Consider the following 25374-nt stretch of genomic DNA (forward strand, 5'->3'; position numbering starts at 1 on the left):
GAAACAAACCTCAATCATCAGATCTGAAAAACGAATATATGATCAAAACAGACTGGCAAAAATCGAAGAAGATTTCAAGAAAAACAATTCACGGAACTTCTACAGAACATTCAGAGAAGAATTATCCAATTACCAGGCACCTAGCCTCAGTTTCAAATGTACAGAAGGGACTTTGGAAACAAGTAATAAGGGAAATTGTGAACTCCTCGTAAACCATTTCATGGACCTTTTAAACTGTCAATCTCCGAAAGAACAATTCACCTATGAAAAACCAACACCAAATCCAGATACAGAACCCCCCACATTACAAGAAGTCAAACAAATAATCAGAGATTTAAAATAAAACAAAGCACCAGGAGAAGATGGAATAATCGTTGAAATGTTGAAAATTGGTGGTGACAAACTGGCCCAGAGTATTCAAAAAATCTTACAGAACATCTGGTCTTCTGAAGAAATTCCGGAGGATTGGAAATGTGCATTGATTCCCCACTTCACAAGAAAGGAGACAAATCAGATATTAATAACTACAGAGGAATTTCTCTCCTCTCACTCGTATATAAAATCTCTAAATCTCTGTTTAATAGATTAGAGAAACAAACAGACCACCTGATCGGAGATTCAGGCTGGATTCCGAAAAGGGAGATCCTGCGCAGAACAAATCCTAAACCTAAAAACCATACTACAGATTCGCAAAACCAAACAAACAGTAATCACCTTTGTTGACTTCAAAAAGGCGTATGATTCCATAGATCGGCAGACCCTGTTCAACATATTAGAGGAATTTCAAGTCGACAGGAAAACGAGGGAATTGATTAAACAAACTTTGACCAACACAACATCAAAAGTTAACCGAAACAGACTTTCAACGTATTAGGTCGTGTTACGTACATGTAGTACGTGTTGAAGAGATGTTAAGTACAGAACAAAAATGGCCAGCCGGACACCAGTGGGTGGTTGTGGGTTCGGATCCCACTGGTGTCCGGACACCAGTGGGTGGTTGTGGGTTCGAATCCCACTGGTGTCCAGCTGGCCATTTTTGTTCTGTACTTAACATCTCTTCAACACGTACTACATGTACGTAACACGACGTAATACGTTGAAAGTCTGTTTCGATTACAATGCGGTCGTGAAAATTCAATATTCATCAAAAGTTAAGTTCTTGGGAGAAATTTCTGAACCGTTCGAAATCAGAACTGGTGTCCGACAGGGAGATGGACTATCCCCACTACTATTCAATTTAGTTTTGGAAAAAGTGATTCGTGAATGGAGAAAATAAACTAAAGGTATGAACATTGGCAGACTTCTTAAAGACAAAATTCACCTTGATTGCTTAGCTTTCGCAAATGACCTTGCGATCCTTTCGAACAACAGACAAGAAGCAATCCACTCCATAGAAAAGTTGCATGAAATAGCCGCAAAAACCAGACTTCAAATTTCATTTGCGAAGATACAGTTTATGGAAGGAACTAAATCAAGATTCGACAATCAACCATTAATCACCAAATGTGGAATAATTTCCCAAGTAGACAAATTCAAGTATCTAGATGAAATTATTCAGCCAACAGGGTTAAATCAGGAAGCTAACAAAGAAAGAACTGCTAAACTGCAAAGGGCTTACAAAATCACATGGAACAGGTACAACAAAAGATGTATATCAAAAAATGCAAAATTACGACACTACAATACAGTTATCAAACCAGAGGCAATTTATGCATCTGAAACACTGATCATTGGCGGCAGGTCACAAATGAAAAGCATTGAGAAACAAGAGAGGAAAATTCTCAGAAAAATCCTTCGACCAAAGTTCAAAAATGGATTTTGGATGAAAAAGAAACCACACGAAATTTTCAATTCACAGAAAAAATCACAGATACCATCAGAAAGAGACGACTAAAATTCTACGGACACCTACACAGAATGGATAACAACAGGCTGACAAAGAAAATTCCAAATCTAACTTTAAACCTGAAAATCCGCAACAATTGGTTAGTAGAAATTCATGAAGATCTACAAGAAATGGGTATTGAGGACGAAAACATTCAAGATAGAATGAAATTTAAAAGCTTAGTAAACAAACATAAATTTGCAGAGAAAACAACAAGAAAAAATACAGGCTGGATAGAAACACGCAGAAAGGAACACAGTGAAAATATGAAGAGATATTGGGAAGAAAAGAAGAAGAATCATTGTGCAAAATAAGTTCAAACGCGCTCCACAGTTGGGCACAATGAATCAAAAAAAAATGGTCAATGTTCAATTTGGATACGACGGTCTCTTCTCGCCCAGTGGCAACACAGTACCAACTCACGTGAGCTGTTGACAGAGGGAGACCTAGTGTTGCCGTACATCAACACGGCGCCCATCCACAGCAACACCGATCGTATTGTACAACATTTTGAAATTCTGATGAAAACTTTAGATTTTAAAATAGGACCACACAACGCTACCAACGATTGACCTCATTTCAGCCCACCATCTGACAACTGATAATTGTACCGGCTAACGGGTAGACTATTAAGTGTATTATTTCGGTATGAAATTGAATGAAAGTGAGAACAGTTCACATGTGAGAGTTCTTAATTGACTTAACCACCTACGTATCCACCGTTAAGAAAATGTTTCAAGTACAGTGTACATGCTTTTAATTACACTATTTAGTTCAAGCTCCATTGACCAATCCGGTATAACAATATCAGGAACTTCAACAAACCAACAGTTATCTATCGCCAAAATTGTATCGATTTCTCGATATAACTTTCATTTTATCGCACTTACGTCCCCCTATGCTTATAAAATAGATGGGATTAATGCAGTGAAACATCTTCACTTGACCACGTACCGCACAATCAATAAGATGTAACTTTGTCATTCAAAACAAGCCGGCATCCGATATTTTGGTAGACTGCTGCCTTGAGATTTTAACATTATCTCTACCACGTACAAAGATTTAATTCGTATAAAAGAATGTTTAGATAGGTCCACCTGTTCAATACTTATCGTGCTAATTATACTCAAAGTTCATTAAAACATTAGGACGTTTCTGCCTTTAATTTTGGTCATCTTCAGCTGTGATACCATGCCATAAATTTAGTAGAGTGACGTCTTTACATCGTGTCATTCGATTTACAATGAAGAATTTACTGTAACATTCTCAAACCCACAAACCAGCAAAGCAATGTGCATAGGAAAGACGACACTCGTTTTTTTGCAAAATTAATGTGTCTTATTTTTAACATATATGTCTTTTATGTTGTATCTTTGTAAATGGCACTCCACTTTCAAAGTGATTACATCAATTTTTACACAGTTCAAAAAAATAGGGAAACATGTTTTTGAACGTATGCCATGCTCCACAAAACAATACCCCAAACCCAGGTATATTACCAACTAAACCTTTATTATTTCCCGTTGTATACAAAAGAACATCGATGGATTCGCGTCCATCTTCAGAACACAAACGGAGATTTCCAAATAGGGGCGAAAACAAAGTGATAACAATCCTTAAGGGTGGATTTATATCGCAGTTGGAGAGCTTCAGTATGGTGTATGTCCTCCACGAGCATTTATCACAGCTTGGCACCTACGTGGCATGCTCCGTATAAGTCGACCGAGGTCACGTTGCGGTATCAGATCCCATTCTTTAATGAGAGCCTGTTCGAGGTCTTGGAGAGTCGGTGGTGGAACAGGACGCCCACGAACACTACCGTTTAGCCTATCCCACACATGCTCGATGGGATTAAAGTCGGGACTCACTGCTGGCCATTCCATCTCTTGAATGTTCAGTTCTCGCAAAACAGCTCTGGTGATGCGCACTACATGAGCCGTGGCGTTGTCATGCATGAGTACGAATTCAGGGCCAACACCGTATGCAGCAACCAACACATGCTGCAGCAGTATCTGCTCGATGTACCCCGCAGCGGTAAGATTACTACGGACGACGACAAGATCCGTACGGCCATCAATACTGATGCTACCCCACATCATCACAGAACATTGTCAGAATCGGTCGCCTTCCTGGAGAACATGTGGTATGTACTGCTCACCACGGCGTCTCCATACATGTTGATGTCCATCACGCTATGTCAGGGGAAATCTGTACTCGTCTCAGAACAACACAGGTCTCCATTGGCGAAGTTGCCATTTGACGTGGGTACGCGCAAACAGAAGGCGACCTGCGCGATGTTGCTGCGTTAAACGGGGCACTCGAACAGGACGTCTGGGTCGTAAAGACACTTCCCTTAACCAGTTCCTTACTGTCTGGTCAGACACTGTGACTCCAGTGACCCTCCTGAGGTCTTGTTGCAGTTCTCTGGCAGTTGCTGAACGACTCCGCAACGCACAAATGGTCAGATATCGGTCATCCTGTGGGGTTGCCATGCGTCCACGACCTTGTCCAACCCACTTTGTGAACTGGTATCTATCATTGTAGCGATTCCATAAGCGTTGAATAAATAACGGAGAGACATTTAGATCCACAGCAACACGACGAAAAGTCCATCCTTCCTAGATCAAAGTGACGGCCCTTGCGACTTGAACCTCGTTAAGATGTCTCGCGAGATGTGCTGGTTTACGTACAGCGTGTTCAAGTGAATGCAGTAGTCTGTGTACCTCACAACGGCACAGGACGCACCACTATTCACTTTGTTTTGAGGGGTCACCTGACATTTTAATGCATGGCTAAGCCTACAGATGGAGTACAACTTCGATTTGACATACTCTAAGTAGCTAAGATCTCACGGTATGCTGTACGACCTTTGGAACCCCATCTACCAAATTAGCGTTCACATACCAGATGTTACAAAACATGTTCCGCTATTTTTTAATCTATGTACTATAGCAGAAGGTGGCTAAAATTGAAGGCCGAAACATTTCCCTTGGAAAATTGGTATTGTCTTGCTGGGAGTGCACCTCCTGACATTCGTCGGGAGATAGCGGCATAGAGCGAGAAGAAAAAAGTTGATACATCTGAATCTCACCCTCTGCGTGATCACCAGCCAGCTTGTCCATGTTTGACTTCAAGGAAAAATTTTTTGAGAAAAACGGAGGCACACCAAGCCCGAATTTGTAAATGACGAGGGTGGTTGGTTCAAACGCTCAGAAAAATGGCTGACTCCAATCGAAGATCTCCCTCTTGGTCATACAGAAAGTTGGCTAACGTGGAAATCTCTCAATAGATTGTGCTCAGGTGTTACAAGATGCAAATATAATCTGCTGAACTGGGGATCACGTAGACTCGCCGTTACGTGATTGTGGTTCTCCACAGACAACGCCTCATCTTCTCCATTGCAAACTGTGTCCAACTTCATGTACTATCAAAGACCTCATGCAAACGAAACCTGGATCCCTGGCAAACAATATACGTTTTTCTTCTGCCAACGCAGCATCTACTTTTCCAAGCACCGTGCTCGACAGGAAGTAACCTATAGAGTCCAAACCTATCATACTGTATTGGAACATCTTTCTTTTTAAAGTTAGTATTGTTATTGTTGTATATTATTATTTTTTGTTTGTACAGTTTGTATTCGTATGTATATAGTAGTGCTTCTGATACCATAAATAAATAAATAATGTTTTAATATAATTAGCACGATAAATATTGAGCATTCTTTTATAAGAATTGAATCCCTGTACATTACATTTTCAATACAGATACATGGAATTTTCGTACAAATACTGTACAGTGACTGTCGTCTTCATAGGGCAATGCCAGATGATAGTACCGTGGAACTACAGTGTCAGATTAAACTCGGGACTGGTACAGAGTGTGACATTTGAAATCAAATTAAGACCATATAAGTGATTAATCGTCTTCGAGCTATTTGAATATTTGTCCTACCATCAAACAATGGGAAACGTTTGTATTTTCGAGGATATTGCAGCACATGGAATTTATTCCGAAGTATAGCACTTCAAATAGCTGGGAACAGTCAGAGAACGTGAGCCACTTATTATTACGGTCAGGATTTGACAGATACCCCCAACAGGTAGGATTAATTTACACTGAATGTTTTAACACAATGGGTTAAACATTTCAGAGTCTGACTACTGCCAAAACACGAATGCACATGTGCCACTGAAGCTCAATTTCACACTATTAATTTTACATTCCCGCGGACTTTTGCTTCAAGTGAATTTGATTTTACATTGCAGGTAGAATAAACATTCAAAATCAATGGTACTTTATGTACCGGGAGGTACAGCTCAACGCCGCGCATTCAAAATTTGCGCCTAAATAAACTCACCTATCGAACAAAAGTGGAAACTACTACAACAGGAACTTGGAACTTTAATCAGAAGGTGTCACCACCGTGAAATCAAGTAATTGTTTTGTTGTGAAGTTTCCTAAACTGACTGAATTTCTCCTTGTTTTGTTTGCCATTCATCAAGAAGTTTGGACATTTTTTCTACAGGTGACACTCCTAAAAACTATGATCATGCACTCTGGTGCAAAGTGAAAGAACTTATAATTTAAAGAATTTTTGTATTTCTAGGTTGTCCATAACTGATCTATGTTCATTTATTTTTGGGTTGGCAATACATACTTTTCTTTCCGCCAGTTTTTAATCTAGCCAATCACTAATTTTTGTAATTAATTTTCAACCAATCCCGCATTTCTTGTTTACTTTGAATCTGCCAATAAAAATGAAGAGGGTGTGTCCTGATTAGTCTTGAATGATCTCGAACCTTCCCTGAGGGTTTATAAACTGCGGCTTTTAGCGTTTCCTGACCAATTGATCGTCATCTTTCTGAGTGTGTGTGTGTGTGTGTTAAGCAGGACGCGGGCGGCCTCTTTCGTTGGCAGCTAGAACATCTACAAGGTAACGGCAACATAACTTTATTCTTTCTTGCTATCTCAGCAGTTTAATCCGAGCGAAAAGTCCGAATCTATAACTATGTAACCTACTTTCCTGAAATGTAAATCATCTTTCGGCTAATGTGAAAACTTCGTAAACCATTTAATTGTAAATCGGGGATAGAGAGTGAATGACCCTCTCGAGCTCCCCTTAATCTTGGTTTGAGGTGACTACGTTTTGTAACTGTTTTTCATTCTGTAATGTGGTAAAGTAATTTCTATACGAGTCACCTCAGTAGTTTGGGAATAGCCCCTGTTTTATCGGCTTAGAGCCCTTTAGGTTTTCAAGTTTCCATTGCCTTGGAGCGCAGTGTATGCCTGTATTCCTTTGTTGTTTAGGCCAGTTATTTAACCTGTTCTTTTCCATGAAGGCCTCGGAGGTTGGGTATTAAATACCCCTGTATAAAATCATTTTTCAAATTATAAGTTGTGCCTTGAGAGGCCAGTGATTGTAAGTTGATGTTGCTTTGAGTAGGCTTGGAAAACTGAGAGCCTGTTAGCTCTTTTTCAAAGTTTTTGTAAGATTAACGAGTGCCTCTAGAAGGCTAGAAATTGTATTTTGGGAGCAAGTGCTCCGTGAATTAGGGGATTTCTGCCCTTGAATAAATATGTGCTCTTTTGTAAATTTGAGCTGGGGGCTCAGAAATTGTAAAGCGAGGGGCCTGAAGACCAGGATCTGTAAAGTTCACTAATTTTGGATTTTCCTTGTTTTGTTTCAAGATTGCCATTGTACCTGATGTTTCATTGTTATGAAAAATCGTTAAGTTTGAAGTCCTAAAAGAAATATAACCTTTGTTAAAGTTTTAAATCAATTCTTGATATCGTAGTTAGACCCATTCAAGCCCGCACCTTCTTTAACCTCTTTCTGCTCCACGGGTATCCCCGTAACACATTAAAACAAAGTGAGCCGTTCATCCCCTAGGTAAAAGTGTGACTACGTGGCTGGGACAGTGGAGATTGCGTTGACTTCCGAATTAACTCGAGCGTGGGATGGAAAAGGTTAAATGAAAAATTAAGCCTTACATTACCGAAAATGTTCTTCTCCATATAGGTTGAGGATGGTTACCTAGCTGTACTTGCTCTTAAAACAAGAACCATCACCACCTCTGTATAGGTTATAAATACCTGTATATAGGATTTGTTTTCATTTATACACTTTTATTTAATTAATTATGTAATTGTGTAATTATTTGCTGAATCGCTAAAATAAGTACAACTCAAGCTCCAGATTACCTCTGTATACATTCTGGAGCTCTCGTTATATGACAACAGAAAGTATTGAATGCATGTGCACTTTTGAATTAATTTTGTTCATTTACTACTTGTTACATATTGTTACAAATATATCCTATCAGCAACGAAAGACTGAAAGACGTATACATTGAATATATGACAGTAAGCTGAGGTAATGGGAAAACTTAATGAAAGTAAATTCGTTACAACACAATCAAGTTAGTCTGAGCATTACAGGGTTAACACAGTATTCACTCTCTTCATTCCCCCTGTGAAGTTACCCCAGAATGAAATTTTTAAATATTTATTTCTTCATTTTAGTTTTATTTCTAGACTAGAGGCTAAAGGTTTTGTTAGTACTTCAAAGAAAGTGTAGATATTATATAAAATAGACCTTAATTCCACTACTATTTCCTAATGTCTGTATTTTAAGCTCAAACTCTAATTTCTACTACATGGTGATGTTCTTCCTTATGTCTATCATCCGTCTCGACATCTACTTCGTTTTCTTCACAGTGCTCACATTCATTATCGTCATTGCTTTCGTGATGATGGTGATGGTCATCATCTGTATCATTATATCCTGCATGGGCTCTTTCTTAGAAAGACATACCTACATGTATTTCACCACCTGTTTTTCTACCTTCTTCTCCGCCATCACCATTTGTTCTGTTCTCGTACTCATGATTCAATGTTTCATCATTTTCTCTGCTGCCTTGTCCTTCTCCATACTCACTTGTTCCTCCAGAAGCTTCATTTCCTTCATCTCGTTGGCCGCTATTATCCGCACTGTATTTTCTCGTGCTTCCAACATGTGTTTCGTCACTATCACCTCCCTCACTGGATTCTTCGTAGCTATCGTCACTCGATGCATCGTCATCTTCAGGAGATTCCTCTTGATATCCTTCACCATCCTTTCTTTCTGTATGAGTTTCCTGTACATGGATTCCATAATCGGATTCGTCTTCATTTACTACACCTCCACAAGCTCGCTCTCGTTCAGGAGAGTCTTGTTCCTGAAAACAAGAAACAAAAAATAATTAATAGAATAAATCTGAACAAAACATAAGTGTAGATACACTTGCTTCGATTGAATCTTGAAGAAAATCCGTGCACTATCTAATTGGTGGTGGTGGTGATTATTGTCTCGTGGTCAACAATCGTCTCTTTAATCAGAAGAGACAGAAAAATAGAGATCCAATCCTTCGAAGAACGAAGGTGTCGGTAAATGAGAGGGAAGATCCACGAAAGGCGTGGAAATGAAAGAATCCCAACCCTCGAAAAACTAACACAATCGAAGTCGGAAGATAACAATATTTGACTAGAGGAGGTCGGATAGGAAATATGACAGTCAGTAGCCTGTGACAAATAAGTTAGAAGCAATGTCACACTCGGCCTGTCTCCCCGTGGTTTTCCAACTCACGCTTCCAAATTCGCCCGTTTAGTTGAATCTTCAGACAAGGAGAGGATACTGTATATGTGATCTAATGCACCCACCAAAACTGGACAACCATCTCATCTTAACACCTATCACAGCAAAAAAATTGAGAATGTTGACCCTTCGAACCACCCTAACTCCCCACTGAGAGCTCGGAACATTCTTTTGCGTGAGAAAGTCGATAGCCAAGCTGTAATACTTGTTTCGCTTAGAAAGTTTCAGGATATTTCGTCATCAGCACTGTATTTTGTGACAGATCCCCAATTGACGAGGGCGTTGAATTAATCCATGGTATCCCCCGCGAGTCGTAATAGGCATTTAAAATTCTCACATATGCTGACTCCTCACTTTCATCTTGCCTCTCAGAACTTCCTTGGTCAAGTCTTGTTCTCTTCCTACCCCGACGATATTAGGATTCAATGCCATTTCCTTCGCGTACCTTTCACTTTTTTGTCGATACTACCATTCTTCGAGGAATTTGGTCCATTTCCATTTTGTCCTCTTATTAAGGAGAAGATAGTTGACCAGTTGTACTTTCTCAGAAAAATCATCACTACCATCATCAGCAGCAATGTCCGCATATTACACTAGTGTCAAAAAGTTAAGCATAATCACTAAACGAGGCCATACCGCCTGATATTGATGTCAGACGGATTGCTGAACAAACGGAAGCTGAATCATACACCATATGTCACACAACTTGTCCAAAAAAAAAAAAGTGTCAGAAAGGTTCTGATAGCTAAGGTACACCTTTGATAACAACTAACAAAACTTGGCAATGTCTTCCACAACAAAATATGCTGTTAATAGGGAGTATGGTTACCCATAACGGCCACACATGCTTCGCAGCGACGTGCCATGCTCTCTATCAGATGGTCCAAGAGCTCTTGTGGCAGTCGATCCCATTCCTCCGAAAGGGCATTGCGAAGGTCTTGGAGGGTCCTTGGTGGAGGCTGACGGGATGAAATTCGCCTCCCCAATGCATACCAGGCATGTTCTATAGGATTCTGATCCGCAGACCTCGCTGGCCAGTCCATGAGATGAATGTCTTCCCCAGCCAGAAATTCATCCACCAGAGCAGCGCGCTGCGGTCGGGCATTAAAGTCCACTAAGAGGAAGTCTGGACCAATCACACCTCTGAAGAGTCGAACATGTGGTCTCAGTACCTCATCCCTGTATCTCCGAGCATTAACAGTATTCCTCGGACCACCCATGAAAATGTGCAGGTCCGTACGGCCATTCAACATGATGCCGCTCCACACCATGACGCTACCACCACCACCAACATACTGGTTCCGTTCTACGATGTGGTTGTATCGGCTACCCGGTTCTCTCCAGATTAATGTGCGACGGGAATCGTTCTGCAAACTGAAGCGGGATTCATCTGTGAAGAGCACATGCCTCCATTCATTAATGGTGGTTTCGATGTTGAAGGCTCCGCAGTAAACGGGCCCGCGTCTGTGCTGGAGAGGGCGGGACGCATACCGCTGGATGTAGGGAAAACAGCCCTGCTGTTCTGACCTCCGGTACACAGTTTGCCGGCAAACGGCAACCCCTGACACGGCTGCAAGCTCCGCCGACAATTGTCCTGCAGGTGCACTCCGAATTCTTCGGGCGGTTAAGGTCAGATATCGGTCCCGCTGTGGAGTGATTACCCCTGGCCGACCTGGTACTAGCCTACAACTAACATCTCCTGTGTCTCGAAATGGTTTCGAAAGCCTGGAAATGAATCTTTGTGGCACAATCAATGATACTGCGACTTTGGTCTGTGTCTGGTCTGATTCCAGGCGACCGAGTATTCTGCCCTGCAAAACGGGGTCCAAATGGCGTCGTTGCGCCATTATGTCGCCACGTTCACCACGAGGCTACACTCCGCACATTATAACAGGGCAAATACGACTGAGGGAATATAGGGCGCAAGCACTGGCTGTGTTGACCTGTTGTCGTGCGATTTGCGGTCTGTTTCCTGTTGCCCTGCTTACCCGTAACTTATGCTTAACTTTTGGACACTAGTGTACAAAACAGCTTCAGTCAAATCGAGGAGGTACAGAGGCGGTCCCGTGATAGTCTCCGAAGGTGCCGAGCATGTATGAAATCCATCCATCTATCCATCCATCCGCCCATCCATCCATTCGTCCGTCCGTCCATCCTTCCGTCCTTTCATCCTTGATCTGAATTTAGGGCTGTCGCCCAGGTGACAGATTCCCCATCAGTTATTTACCGAGTCTTTTCGAAAATGATTTCAAGGAGCTTGGAATTTATCGAATTTCCCTTAATGAATTGTTCCAGTCCCTAACTCCTCTTTCTATAAATGAATATTATTGCCCCAATTTATCCTCTAGAATTCCATATTTATCTTCATGTTATGATATTTCTTACCTTTAATAGATTCGCTCAAGCTTACTTGTCTACTGATGCCATTGTACGCCATCTACCGACTGACAACTAGGAACATATCACTTAGTTGAGAAGCTCGTCTCCTCACTCCCCGATCTTCCCAGTCCAAAGTTTACATCATTTTCTTCACACTACACTTTTTTCGTAAATCACCCGAAACAAATCGCGCTACGTTCGTGTGGATATTTTCCAGTTCTCGCATCAAGTAATTTTGGTGTGGGTCCCATACACTGGAACCATCTATATATAGCAAATAACATGTCGTGACTGACTGGCTGACTGACTGACTGGCTGACTGACTGACTGACTGACTGACTGACTGACTGACTGACTGACTGGCTGGCTGGCTGGCTGGCTGGCTGGCTGGCTGACCGACCGACCGACCGACCGACCGACCGACCGACCGACTGACCGACCGACGGACGGACGGACGGACGGACGGACGGACGGACCGACTAGCTGGCTGGCTGGCTGGCTGGCTGGCTGACTGACTGACTGGCTGGCTGGCTGGCTGACCGACCGACCGACCGACAGACCGACGGACGGACGGACGGACGGACGGACTGGCTGGCTGGCTGGCTGACTGACTGACTGACTGGCTGGCTGGCTGGCTAGCTGACTGACCGACCGACCGACCAACCGACCGACCGACCGACCGACCGACCGACCGACCGACGGACGGACTGGCTGGCTGGCTGGCTGGCTGATCATCGCCTAGTCAAAACTACTGGACATAAATAAGTGAAATTAGGGGATACATTTATATTATAGTGTAGGTGCTCACTATGAAAGGGTTTTTTGGATATTCCGTCCCTAGCGGGGTGATAAAGGGGGGGCGGGATGACATTTTAAATTGAGAATATCTAGATCTCAAAAACTTAACAGTTTAAAGACATGAAAATTGGCATTTGGAATCTCCATTAAAAATAAACAAAAACACATTTCTTTGTTTTCGGAAAATTTACTTAAGGGGTAAAACTAAGTGAAAATGTGGTTTGAATAATTTTTATGAGGATACTTATATCTCGAAAACTGAAGATGTTTCAGACGTGAAAATTGGTACATGGGATCTCCTTTAAAAATGAAGGAAAACGTATGGTTTTCTTTTCGGAAACTCACTTAAGATGGGGTTAAAAGAAGTGAAATTGGGGTGAATATTTAAAATTAGTTACACAAGTAAAAATTAGTACTTGGAATCTCCCTTAAAAATAAAGAAACACATAGGCCTATATTTGTCGACTTGAGCGAGGACTGTTTCTCACATGTAGAGTTCTATGTGACATGTTCCAGAGTTACCTCTGCCAGTAGCCGGGTCATCTTAGCCCCAAAAGGTAATACCACAAACGTGATTTAGAAGGAGGTTCTGGAGGTAAATGAAATGCAATTTTTACTACGTTTTTTTACTTTAGGGATTTTCAGATAATGTCGTAGTGCTGTGATTAATGTTATCAAATTACGAAATCCACGCAAGCCAAGCCGACTCTAAGAAGTGTTCTGTCAGAGACTTGTACGTTCTGTACATTCTTACTATATCCACTAAATACCCTCATAAACACATGAAGGTCGGTGACTGCAGAGCGTGCTTCGGCTGATACGACGGCTCTGCACTCCGACCGACCAACCGAGCAGAGGAGGGATGGCCGCGGCTCCGCAGTGGCTCTATGCCTCTGCTTTCGGGAGACGGAGAGCTGTTGGTCCCCACCGTCGGCTGTCCTGAGAATGGTTTTCCGTGGTTTTCCATTCTCCTGCACTAAGGTGAATAGTGGAACATTTCCTAGTCTAGGCCACGGCTGCCAACCCTCTTACCTTCTCCACACATCTTCTTCACCGTAACAAATCGCCTGGGCCGAGAGACAGCGTTACCGTCTAGGAGGCCCGCCTCCCCCTTCAAGGGAGGATAAAAACATTTTAGTAATAGTAGTACCACATGAAGGGGTCTGTAACTTTTATTTACAACCATGTTAATGTTAAGTACTTACAGTGATCCCAGTGAGGTAATTTCACCCTACCAACACAGTAATTAAAACTGTGGGGACTTCTCCCATACAACCAGACTTTTAATCCCGTTCACCATCATACCATAAGCTGTTAATGGTGGGAATTTTGAGCACCTGGTGTAACTATCTGTTCGAATTCGTCACTCTCTTAAGATGTACATTAAACCTTCTACCATTTCAATGTGTTTTCCAACATGTGTTCTCATTACGATACAATTAGTAGAATGCTTCAGTGTCCTTTTATTTAGTTAATACTGTGGCGCTGAATATTTCGCTAGGGGTAAAGTGTTAATTTTTTTTTGTGCTAGGGGCTTTACGTGGCACCGACACAGATAGGTCTTATGGCGACGATGGGATAGGAAAGGCCTAGCAGTTGGAAGGAAGCGGCCGTGGCCTTAATTAAGGTACAGCCCCAGCATTTGCCTGGTGTGAAAATGGGAAACCACGGAAAACCATTTTCAGGGCTGCCGATAGTGGGATTCGAACCTACTATCTCCCAGATGCAAGCTCACAGCCGCGCGCCTCTACGCGCACGGCCAACTAGCCCGGTAAGTGTTAATTTAAGCCCTATTATGGACACAGACATTTTGTCGCACATGAACATTCCTTTAGGATATAACGTTCGGTACTTTCATTGCGTAGTCGTTCATTTGCTCACTGGAAAGCGAGGATGATTACTGATTACGCGTGTTGTCGTTTACATAGGAGTACGGCAGCAGCGGAAGGACACAGCATGGGAAGTACCGGCAATCGTCACGGGCAGTCCCTGTGCAGAGGTTCACAATGCATTTCCTCGAGAACGGTGGAAGCTACAAATACGAGATGAGCGACATTTTAATCTTCTCGCTAATTTAAGAGTCGTGTTTCTGTGCATGAGTTATCCTCCACCTCGTGTACTGGGTGTCTTAGGAGGAATGGTTAATATTCAGGGATATTAATTAATAATTAATGTTGTTTGATTTACGTCCCTTTAACTACTTTTGCGGCTTTCGGAGACGCCGAGGTCCCGGAATTTAGTCCCGCAGGATTTCTTTTACGTGTTAGTAAATCTACCGACGCGAGGATAACGTATTTGAGCACCTTCAAATAACACCGGACTGAGCCAGGTTCGAACCCGCCAAGTTGGGGTCCCCCCTGTGGGTGGGGAACACAGACCAAGAATACACCCTAGGTATCCTCTGCCTGTCTTAAGAGGCGGCTGAAAGGGGTGACCAGGGGATGATTGAATTAGAACCATGAAACTACTTGTGATTACCATCACGCGGGGAAGTCATGGGTCACCTTTACTTGCGAGTAGTACCACTATGTTTGGCACACAATAGGTTTGTGATCAGTAGCAACAGAGAGCGGTTCACTGTGGGTTTCCAGTATCTGTGATTAGTACACCTATGTGAGGTACACCATGGGTTTACGTTGCTTACGAGTGAAGCCATTATGTGAGAAGCACCATAGGTCAGTTTACCTGTACGACGAACAATACTTGTGAGTAGTCCCATAATGTTTGGAACACCGTGAGTTTACGCTATCTTTGACTGGCAACGCAACTGGAGAAATACCATGGTTCTACTTTACTAGCGATAAGTGCCGTTATGAGGGACCGTTGACCTGGATATTGAACCCAGTTAGTCAACAAGCATCATCGATTCAGGACTGTGTTTTGGCAGCAGTCCCTTGGTCAGTAATATTGTTTCTGGGAAGGTGAGACATTGCGGGTCGGATCCACTTTTTAAATTGATATTCTTCCATTCGTTGTTCATAATCACGTTTTGAATTCTGGTCAGTGGATGAATTTTGTACTTTTAAATTGTCATTGCGTTTCGTCTCATTTCGTACCATTAGGGGCCGATGACCTAGATGTTAGACCCCTGTATATAACAAGCATCATCATCGTCATCATCATCATCATCATCATCATCATCAAGTTGGGGTCAGAAGGCCAGCGTCTCAACCGTCTGACCCACTCAGCCCGGCATTCAGGGATATGACAGGAACGATCATTTGAAGCAAGAATCTTCATCTGGAGGTATGCCCTATTCTGAATGGTTTCCTAGATAGAAATTGAATGTGCATTTGTTTCTGGGCACGTATGTGTCTTATACGCCCAACCTCTTCGACGTTTTATTCTTGCCTAGCCTACCTCGTTGCTTTCAACCTCTTTGCTCAGGATGTCTTTCTGCCATTAAACTAGCCCGTTGAAAGTGCATATGTCCATGGTGTGTTATGAGTGAGCTAGTGCGGGAGATTGTAACTTATTCAGTACGTTTGAAACTAAAACATTATGACGATTACCTTTGAAGAACAAGGATCGAGCAAGAAATTAAATGTTACACTCGTTAGATACATACATACATACATACATACACAGTGCGAGTTAGATGAGTGGTTTGGATCACGTGCCTGTGATACTGTATTCGGGAGATAGTGGGTTCCAGGCCCATCATACAACGGCAGCCCTGAAGATGGTTTCCCGTGGTTTTCGATTTTCGCAACAAGTACATGCTTGGGGTCTATTTTAATTAAGGCTGTTACCTTCGCTATCTTTTATTATTATTATTATTATTATTATTATTATTATTATTATTATTATTATTGTCCGACTCGTTGGCTGAATGGTCAGCGTACTGGCCTTCGGTTCAGAGGGTCCCGGGTTTGATTCCCGACTGGGTCGAGGATTTTAATCGCTTCTGATTAATTCTTCTGCCTCGGGGACTGGGTGTATGTGTTCGTTCCAAAACTCTCCTCATCATATTCAGATAACATACCACACTACCAACCACCACAGAAACACGCAATAGTGATTACATCCCTCCATATAGGGTTGGGGTCAGGAAGGGCATCCGGCTGTGAAACAGGGCCAAATCCACATGTGCGACGCAGTTCGCACCCGTGACCCCACAGGTGTGGGAAAAGCGGTAGGAAAAGAATATTATTATTATTATTATTATTATTATTATTATTATTATTATTATTAATCGTATGGCACACAACAAAACAACATGGATACATACATATTTACACAGTTCACAAATTAATGTCAGGCTCATTTGATATTGCTCTGAGTCAGGTGTTACGTGCACAAAATACCTGAGGTAGTCGTGGTAAGTTCTCAAAGGACACTAACTACGTTTACGGTTCTTGGAGACACCGAGGTGCCCGTATACTGTCCCTCAGGAGTCCTTTAACGTGCTTGTAAATGTACCGATACGAGTCTGACGTACAGTATCTGAGCGCCTTCAAATAGTACGTTACTGAGCCAGGATCAAACATTCCAAGTCAGCGCTCTACCATCTTTACTCGTCCGGGCGTCGAATTAGTCTCTTGCTCCTCTTACTCTCTATGGCTAAGTCCCCTAAGTAACCCACCCTACTCCATCGTGGTGGTGACTATTGTTTTAAGACAAAGTCCAACAACCCAACCATCCTCTGTTAACACTAATTAGGGGAAAGATGAAAACAAAACGGTACTTGGAAAATAAAGAAATCGACGAAAGGGAGAGTACAACCACAAAAAGCGGGAAAATGAAGGATGCTCTATAGACTTAATGTTAAAAGAAGCGCTTTGACAGCTAGCGCAGTAGGGGAGGAGCTACTGTGGTGCCGTTGCTGAGAAGTAAAAAATTCTGGCAACTCCCAGCAACTCCAAGTGGACAGCAGGCTCGTCTCCATAGTGACCGCAGTGGGTCCGCCCACGTTTCCATGGCAACCATAGCCATACTGTAAAAAACATTGGCGTCATTTTTTATAAGTACTGTACTTAAACTGGACGGAGCACACGACGAAAATTTGCCAATGATTGTAATTCTTTCTTTGCACACCTTTTAAAGTTTACGGGATCTTTCACTAAACACGGGGAAGTTACTTGTTCAGAACTTAATTCCAGCCATCTTCGATTATGGTGACGTAATATACAACAACCTGAACAAAACAGTTAATGCTAAGCTTCAGTGGACTTATAATACATGAGTCTGTTTTATATCAAATATACCCAGGTATTGTCTTATATCACCCTGTCTTGAACAGATGTCGTGGTTATATTTGGCAAAGAGAAGAAACCTTCACGCCGTCTTGCTTGTCCACAACATCCTCCATACAGACAGACCAAGTTATCTGAGAACGGATCTTAAATACTTGTCATCTGCAAACAGTATACCTATGTGGTCAGAAACCTCTTCCCTGCTGAGCTTCCTAATTTATCGCATGACAAGTAACGGCAACTCCTTCATATTTGCAACCATACGCTCCTGAAATTCCCTTCCAGCTGTAATTAAGGACATACATAGTAGATAGGTACTTAAAAAGAGATGTTGTAAATGGTACATAGACTTAAGGAATCTGTATATAATGCCATGGTTTGTCTTCATAGTGACTCTCAGAAATTTGCATTTCTTTCATAACTATTATTTAAGTTTAATTTCATAACCTTGAGATTCTGTATTACCAGGCGAGATGGCCGTGCGGTTAGGGGTGCGCAGCTTGCATCCGGGAGATAGTGGGTTCGAACCCCACTGTCGGAAGCCCTGAAGATGGCTTTCCGTGTTTTCCCATTTTCACACCAGGCAAATGCTGGGGCTGTATCTTAATTAAGGCCACGGCCGCTTCCTTCCCACTCCTAGGCTTTTCCTGTCCCATCGTCGCGACATAAGGCAAAGTGAAAAAATAATCTGTACTTTGCACAATGCAGAACTTATACGAGAGTTTGGCATAACAGCAGGCTTGATAACCTGAGCCACGCCATATAAAATAAGTTAAACAAAATTAGTACCCCCTTCTGTCCAGCCAGCCAGATAGTAAAAGAACCCTCCCTCCATTAGCTGTGAAAACGCTTATTTTAATATTAGTACTCTAGGTCTCAAAACCTAATACCATAGGCTTCGGAAGAGAACGAAGGTTGACCAATTGAGGCCAGATAGATATTATATATATATTATAACTGACCAAAAATTGTTACTTACAATTATCAACTAATTTGATATAAATACTGTATATGGAAGCGAGAAGGCTGGAAGTGGAAGCAATACCAGATTCCTCAAAGGGCCAAATGGTTACCAAACGACGCTCCCTAATGACGGCCTCCTTGGGATTACCCTTCTAGTCATCTCTTATGATACATACGGTCGATACAATCCTGGGGTGTATCCTCCTCCAGTGGTGGTGATTAGTGGGGTGAAGGAGCAGCTTCCCCCTCTTTGTAGGGAAAATATTACGTTTTTATTCCATTTTAGCCTCCTAAAACTAGGAAAAATAGGTATTATTTTTAATTATTTCCTTACGTTTAATGATTAATCAAGATATTTATCGGAAATACGCGGCTAACCAATTTGTACAGCGCCATAACAAGTAGAGGAGACTCGCGCAGCGTTGTGCCGCGAGCTGTGACGTAGGGTAGCAGGGGTATATTTTTTCCAAGATCATGGACTCTGATGTATGATTTACCCGCTTGCCGCACATTCGTCAGTTTGGCAGTTTCACTCAGGCAATGTGTCTGTTACTTTGTTACTGTGGAGTCAAATACTAAATGATTTTCAATTGTTTAGTCAGGATGTGCTCCTACTGAATTGCAATACATGTGTAATTATTGTTCATTTATTGAAAGGCGTATAGTATAGAATCAAAATCTTAAATAAAACTGTTAACACCGCACAAGACTTCGGACCTTTACTTCTTCGTCGAAATTTGCTCAGGGAACATCAAAAGCTTACAATTGTAGCCATTTTGTTCAACTTTTTGCTATCCATAAGTTTTGTGCCCCCTCCTCCCACAAACGCACACATACATACATACATACGCTACTGTCCACCTACTTCCATCTCACATGACATCACTACCGATGCCGGTTTATACGTACAGTGCTAGCCATCGATTTCATACCGACTACACTCCTGCCATTGTTTCCACTGTTTGCACTAGGTATCATTCTCTAGATTTTCATGTCTGTTACTTCCAAATTACGAATAAAATATTCTTAATCTACCCAGCTATCACTCCCGGACAGGAAATTCTGTCTAAAAGCAGACTGATGTATGATAATAGCGTCCATCCCAAGTGTGAGCTCTCTGCATTAGTCTTGATACACCTTGATTAAGTTTTACTTACTGTTCTCCTATCCCGAAAGATAACATATTCTAAGTAACCTACTTGAAATTATCAACGTGGCCCAGTTTTGTATTTCCTACCTGATATTAAATTCTCCGAGCTTTCTTCTCTACTGACATCGCTTTAGTTTTGGAATGTTAATGATCGTATCATAGTCGCTACTAACTCTTTCCACGCTTCAATATACGTATTACGCTCTTTCGGAGTAAATTATCGACGTAAGTCAAGTTGTTTAATATATTTCCACCGTGCTGAAACCCCCTCTGCCAATATACAGCTTCCAACAAGTGATCAATCATGAGCAATAAGGATGAAATATTACAGCCTTGTCTAACACCTGTAACTACTTTGAACCGAGAACTCGTTCTTCCATTAATTTTCACGAAGGCCTTATTCCTACCTAAATGCCTTTCATTCCTTACGATAATGATCTTTATTATTTTTCTTCAGCGTTTGTCCCTCCTGTTGGCGGGTCGGTTGTTCTGCATTTCATCCAGGCTGCCAATATCCTTGCATTGACTTCTTCGACAAGTCGGCTATGATCAGTGATCGTGGAGCCAAGATACTTGAATCCTGTCACTCGCAGCAGGTCCTCAACGTCTACCTGAATGGTTTCGTTTGCTTGTGGATCTGACGTCATAAATTAAGTCTTCCTTTTATTTAGACGCGGGCCGTATTGCGCCAGCCGATCGCTCCGTTCTTGGATTTGGCATTGCAGAACAATCTGGGTCTCAGAGGCCAAAAGGACATCATCTGCGTAGAGGACCGTCCATGGGAAAGAACGGTGCAGGTCTGCTGTTGCAGTGTCCATCACTAGAATGGAGAATGCATGGTGAACGCCTGAACATAGCTCTTGCGGCGGCCTGAGGTCCCCGAGGTCCCGGAATTTTGTCCCGCAGGAGTTCTATCTATTCAGTCCGGAGAGAGAAAGAAAGAAAGAAAGAGAGAAAGCAGAACATGGTGAAGGTGCTTTTCCTTTAAGAGGAAGTACAGCTGTGTAACCATCCCCTGTTATTACTAATTAGACTTTCCGAAAAACGAAAGTATCCCTAAAAGGAATGGAAGGTCCACGATGGGGTTGAAAACTAAAAACTCCCTACTTCTTGCAAGCATAATACCGCGGCGGTCAAAACAGAACAAGTGTTGACTTATAGACGTGGCGGAGAAGAAAAGTGAAAATGAGGAACTGTGATAAGTAAGTGGATGTTACGCCAAACTCAACCTGGGAGCCCCGTGGTCTTCCAACCCAAGCTTTTAAGTTGAAATCCCCTGGCGTCCCCTGTTTAGTCGCCTCTTAAGGCAAGGATGGAATACCGAGGATGTATTCTACTCCATATACCCACAGAAGGATTCAATTCCTCTAACTATGAGACTGGATGTTCGTGTTCATTTAATTTTTAAGGGGAGGATCCAAATTTACATATGATATATAGATGACAATATACTCGTAGGCCTACCTGCGATTCATCTAAAGTTTGCGGAGAGTGACGGAGAACAAAGCCAGAAGACAGATTATTATTATTATTATTATTATTATTATTATTATTATTATTATTATTATTATTATTATTATTATTATTATTATTATTATTATTGAAGCCTCCGTGGCTCAGGCGGCAGCGCGTCGGCCTCTCACCACTGGGTTCCGTGGTTTAAATCCCGGTCATTGCATGTGAGGTTTGTGCTGGACAGAGCGCAGGCGGGACAGGTTTTCCTCCAGGTACTCCGGTAATGCCTGCCATCTTTCAATCCAGCAACAGTCTCCAATATTATGTCATTTCATCTGCCAGTCGTTAATCATTGCCCCAGAGGAGTGCGACAGGCTTTGGCAGCCGGCACAATTCCTATCCTTACCACAAGATGTGGCTTCATTCATTTCATCCCTGACACGGTCAATGATTGGAAAACAGGTTGTAGGTTTACATGCTCCTTATTTATTATTATCATAGCTCTGTCTGTGGATCATTGGTAGAGTTTATGGCCTCCGGATCCCAAGATAGCGGGTTGAAACTCGGATGTGGTAGTCGATTTTCGAAGGGTGGACACTCCATGTCATTCGATGTCGGCATGTAAATGGTCTCTGGTAACACCTTCGGTGTCTACGTGACAAAATTAATTAAAACTCAGTCTTATACGCCCAAGAGAGATTCCATTTTCTCTGCCATCTGGTAGGCATGGAGTAAAACGGAACGTCGAAATTGATTAGCAAGCAGCAAGATGGCGTAATATTAAAATGCTTGCATTTGGTAACTGAAACAATACGGTTAATACTCGTATTACAGCCGAACCTCTCTTCTGCAGAAACCGCCGGTTCCATGGGAAAATGTCCGGTACGAGGGGTGTCCGCTCAAACAAGGCTGTAAAAATTAATCGTAGATTTTAACGGCAAAGAACACTCACCTTGAATAGAAGCATACATCTAAATAATTTCTAGTAAAATATTTTCCTGGGAGATATTACAAGTGATTTAACAGCTTTTGAATGAATTACAGCTTCGGGAAGTAATCTTTCAGCTCGATGTACAAATATAGCACATTATTCTTTACTGCAATAATCTCGAATAGGTAATAATGACCCAGCGTGACACACAAATTCTGTATTCATTTAACATCAATTTTCAGGTTATTTGCGATTTCTCACGCCTTTCCTTGCATCATTGGCCCGCTCACTTACACTTTCTTTGCTCGAATGTTAACTTCTACGAAAACTGACTCCCATTTTCTTTTCATTCCTCGATTTGAATTTTCCTCCCAGCACTTAAAATGACATTTATATTCTTCACAATTGTATTTTCGCGCAGTTTAATTTTTCACGGAGTTTTTCTCACAACATTTTCTCTTGTCTCGAGATCTAAACACGCTCATCTCCCCTACTCATGCTATGGTATTTCTGCCTCAACGATCATCACATTAAAGTCTCTTCCATGTCGAGACTAACTAAACTACCTAACCTCAACCTTACCAGTGACAATCTGACTTATGAATAGAACGATGCGGTAACTGAGTAAACAGTCGCTGGTAGCACTCCCGGGCAACTAGAATTCTCAGAACACAAGACAACCCTAAAGAAATGTTTGGAAACAGTCTTGCACAGAACAGTTAACTTCTCGGCTATTTCAGCATTCCTACCCGTATGTACGTTGCATCTCTCTTCTCCTTGGACTCGAAATAGTAAAAATATTCAAAAGGAATTCCCGTATATCTGCAGAATTTTATCAAGAGAAAGAATGAGGTAGCTTCCTTTAAAGAAATTGTCCTGGACCACATAAAGCCCTTAATACAATTGGACGAGACTAATGGCAATGTCCTGTGATTGGAATTCGAGGTGTCCGTTTAAATGAGGCTATTTTAAACTCGTGTCTTAATATGTAAAATAAATTCGGCTCCATTGAAAAATGTCCGTGGAGAGTTGTCCGCTGAATAAAGGTGTCCGTTACGGCGGGTTCGATTGTATTATTATTACTAGTTGACGTACCCGTGCTTCGCTACGGAATTCTACATTGCATAATATACAGAATTCTAGCTCTTTACTTCTCTATAGGACCAATTACACAGGTATTTAAAAATTAAATTTCAGGCGTCATCCCCTAAACTACCATATCATCCAGGATGAATAACATTTTTTATAGCCTAGACTCTATTCCCTTATTCCCCGATTTTACATGCTGGTTTTCATTAAAATCTGTTTATCCATTTTTTCGTGATTTAGACTTAGCAACAAAAATTGAAAATCGTGAATATCTCTGTTATCATAGCCAGTACGGTAAAAATGTATAAGATATAAATTATCATAAATAAAATTTTCAGACAGACAGACAGACAGACAGACAGACAGACAGACAGACAGACAGACAGACAGACAGACAGACAGACAGACAGACAGACAGACAGACAGACAGACAGACAGACAGACAGACAGATAAAAATGATGGACAATGAAAAATTGCATTTTATTACTCTGGACACGACCGATACAGAAATGCCATTCGTTTTAAATTCTGAGCAATGTACAGACAAAACTCTTATTTTATATATAGATTATTATTATTATTATTATTATTATTATTATTATTATTATTATTATTATTATTATTATCATCATCATCAGAAAGTCTCCGTTTCCGATGCAGTTATGTAGAAGAGTGGCATACTCTACCTCATGAGCCAGTATCACTATCACGGGAACAAATATGGTGCCCCAGAAGAACAGAAGTAGTAGCGTGTACTGCATGGTGAAGTTAGGTGAGGAACAATAGTCGCTGCTGGCAGCTAGTTTCCTTTATACGCCAATTAGCGTCAGACTTACCTCAAACAGATCACGAAATACTCATCTTAGAATCATTTTGCATGTCCCATTCTCTTTAAGAGAAAACAATCTGCAGTAAAGTCAACTCCATCGCTTCGGTACGAAATAGAACATTTGTTTGAGTGAGGCCATTAACTGACAAGCGAACAATAGCTCTAGGATGAGTTTAGTGTTCTACTGTAAGTCACCTCTAGTTACGCTAATATTGAACACCTGCAAGAAAACATCTTGCTGACATCGAACGTGGATTAACTTTTAGAAATACGTGTATCTTTACTAAGAAATGGAAGTGGAAGTACAGTGATGTATAGAGGTGGTCTGCCAGATATTCAGCCCAAAGACTAGTTATATCCTCAAAAAGCACCACCGAAGATTATGTGGTTATAAAAAACCTAAAATAGCGCTATAATGAGGAATACTACCCAAAATGAGAGGGTGAGGTACTTTGCCATTGCTTTCCTCCCTGCAAGAGGAAGCAATATTTCTGCACGTCCAACCTTATGAGTAGCATTTTTCACTGCATGCAGACGCACGTCATGCTCCCAATGTTGTAAGTTATTACTCAGTATACTTTCCCAGTATTAAATGAGACTCAAACTTTGGTGGAAGCTACAGTATACTTTTCTCTGGCCTGTGTCAAAAGACGTAAAAATAATATTTTCTTTTTAACAATTTGTTTTACGTCGCACCGACACAGATAGGTCTTATGGTGACGATGGGAGAGTGAAGGCCTAGGAGTGGGAAGTAAGCGGCCGTGGCCTTAATTAAGGTACAGCTCCACCATTTGCCTGGTGTGAAAATGGGAAACGACGGAAAACCATCTTCAGGGCTGCTGACAGTGAGGTTCGAACCCATTATCTCGCGAATGCAAATACTCCATCAAGAAATAGCTACGGAAGACTGAAAGGTAGACATAAAAATAAAAATATACATGAGTTAATGAGGCACTCGAAGGCACCCTAGAAATGTATAACTTGAAACTAAAATCCCTATAAAATATCCTCACAAATCTCTGAGGGGACCGAGCTAATGGGGTTCGAAATTGTGATTCAGAAGCAA

General features: G+C 41.6%; 1 protein-coding gene across 1 annotated transcript; it reads right to left on the reverse strand.

Moving 5' to 3' along the window:
• Positions 1-8136: 8136 nt before the first annotated feature.
• On the reverse strand, positions 8137-24299 carry LOC136866821 (acidic leucine-rich nuclear phosphoprotein 32 family member B-like). The gene is made up of 2 exons (XM_067143926.2): positions 24166-24299; positions 8137-9102 (listed from the first exon to the last, which is right to left on the reverse strand). Exons 1-2 carry the CDS (start codon positions 24238-24240, stop codon positions 8686-8688), a joined length of 492 nt encoding a protein of 163 aa, XP_067000027.2. The 5' UTR covers positions 24241-24299; the 3' UTR covers positions 8137-8685.
• Between the last annotated feature and the right edge of the window lie 1075 nt (positions 24300-25374).

The sequence above is a fragment of the Anabrus simplex genome, chromosome 3 (assembly GCF_040414725.1).
Source record: "Anabrus simplex isolate iqAnaSimp1 chromosome 3, ASM4041472v1, whole genome shotgun sequence".
Taxonomy (NCBI): domain Eukaryota; kingdom Metazoa; phylum Arthropoda; class Insecta; order Orthoptera; family Tettigoniidae; genus Anabrus; species Anabrus simplex.

Excerpts from the sequence above, each read along its gene's own strand:
- LOC136866821 (XM_067143926.2), bottom strand. The coding sequence starts at position 24,240 with ATGCAGTACACGCTACTACTTCTGTTCTTCTGGGGCACCATATTTGTT. Across the intron at positions 9,103-24,165 it reads TAGTGATACTGGCTCATGAG|GAACAAGACTCTCCTGAACG; the intron begins GTAGAGTATGCC and ends TCTTGTTTTCAG.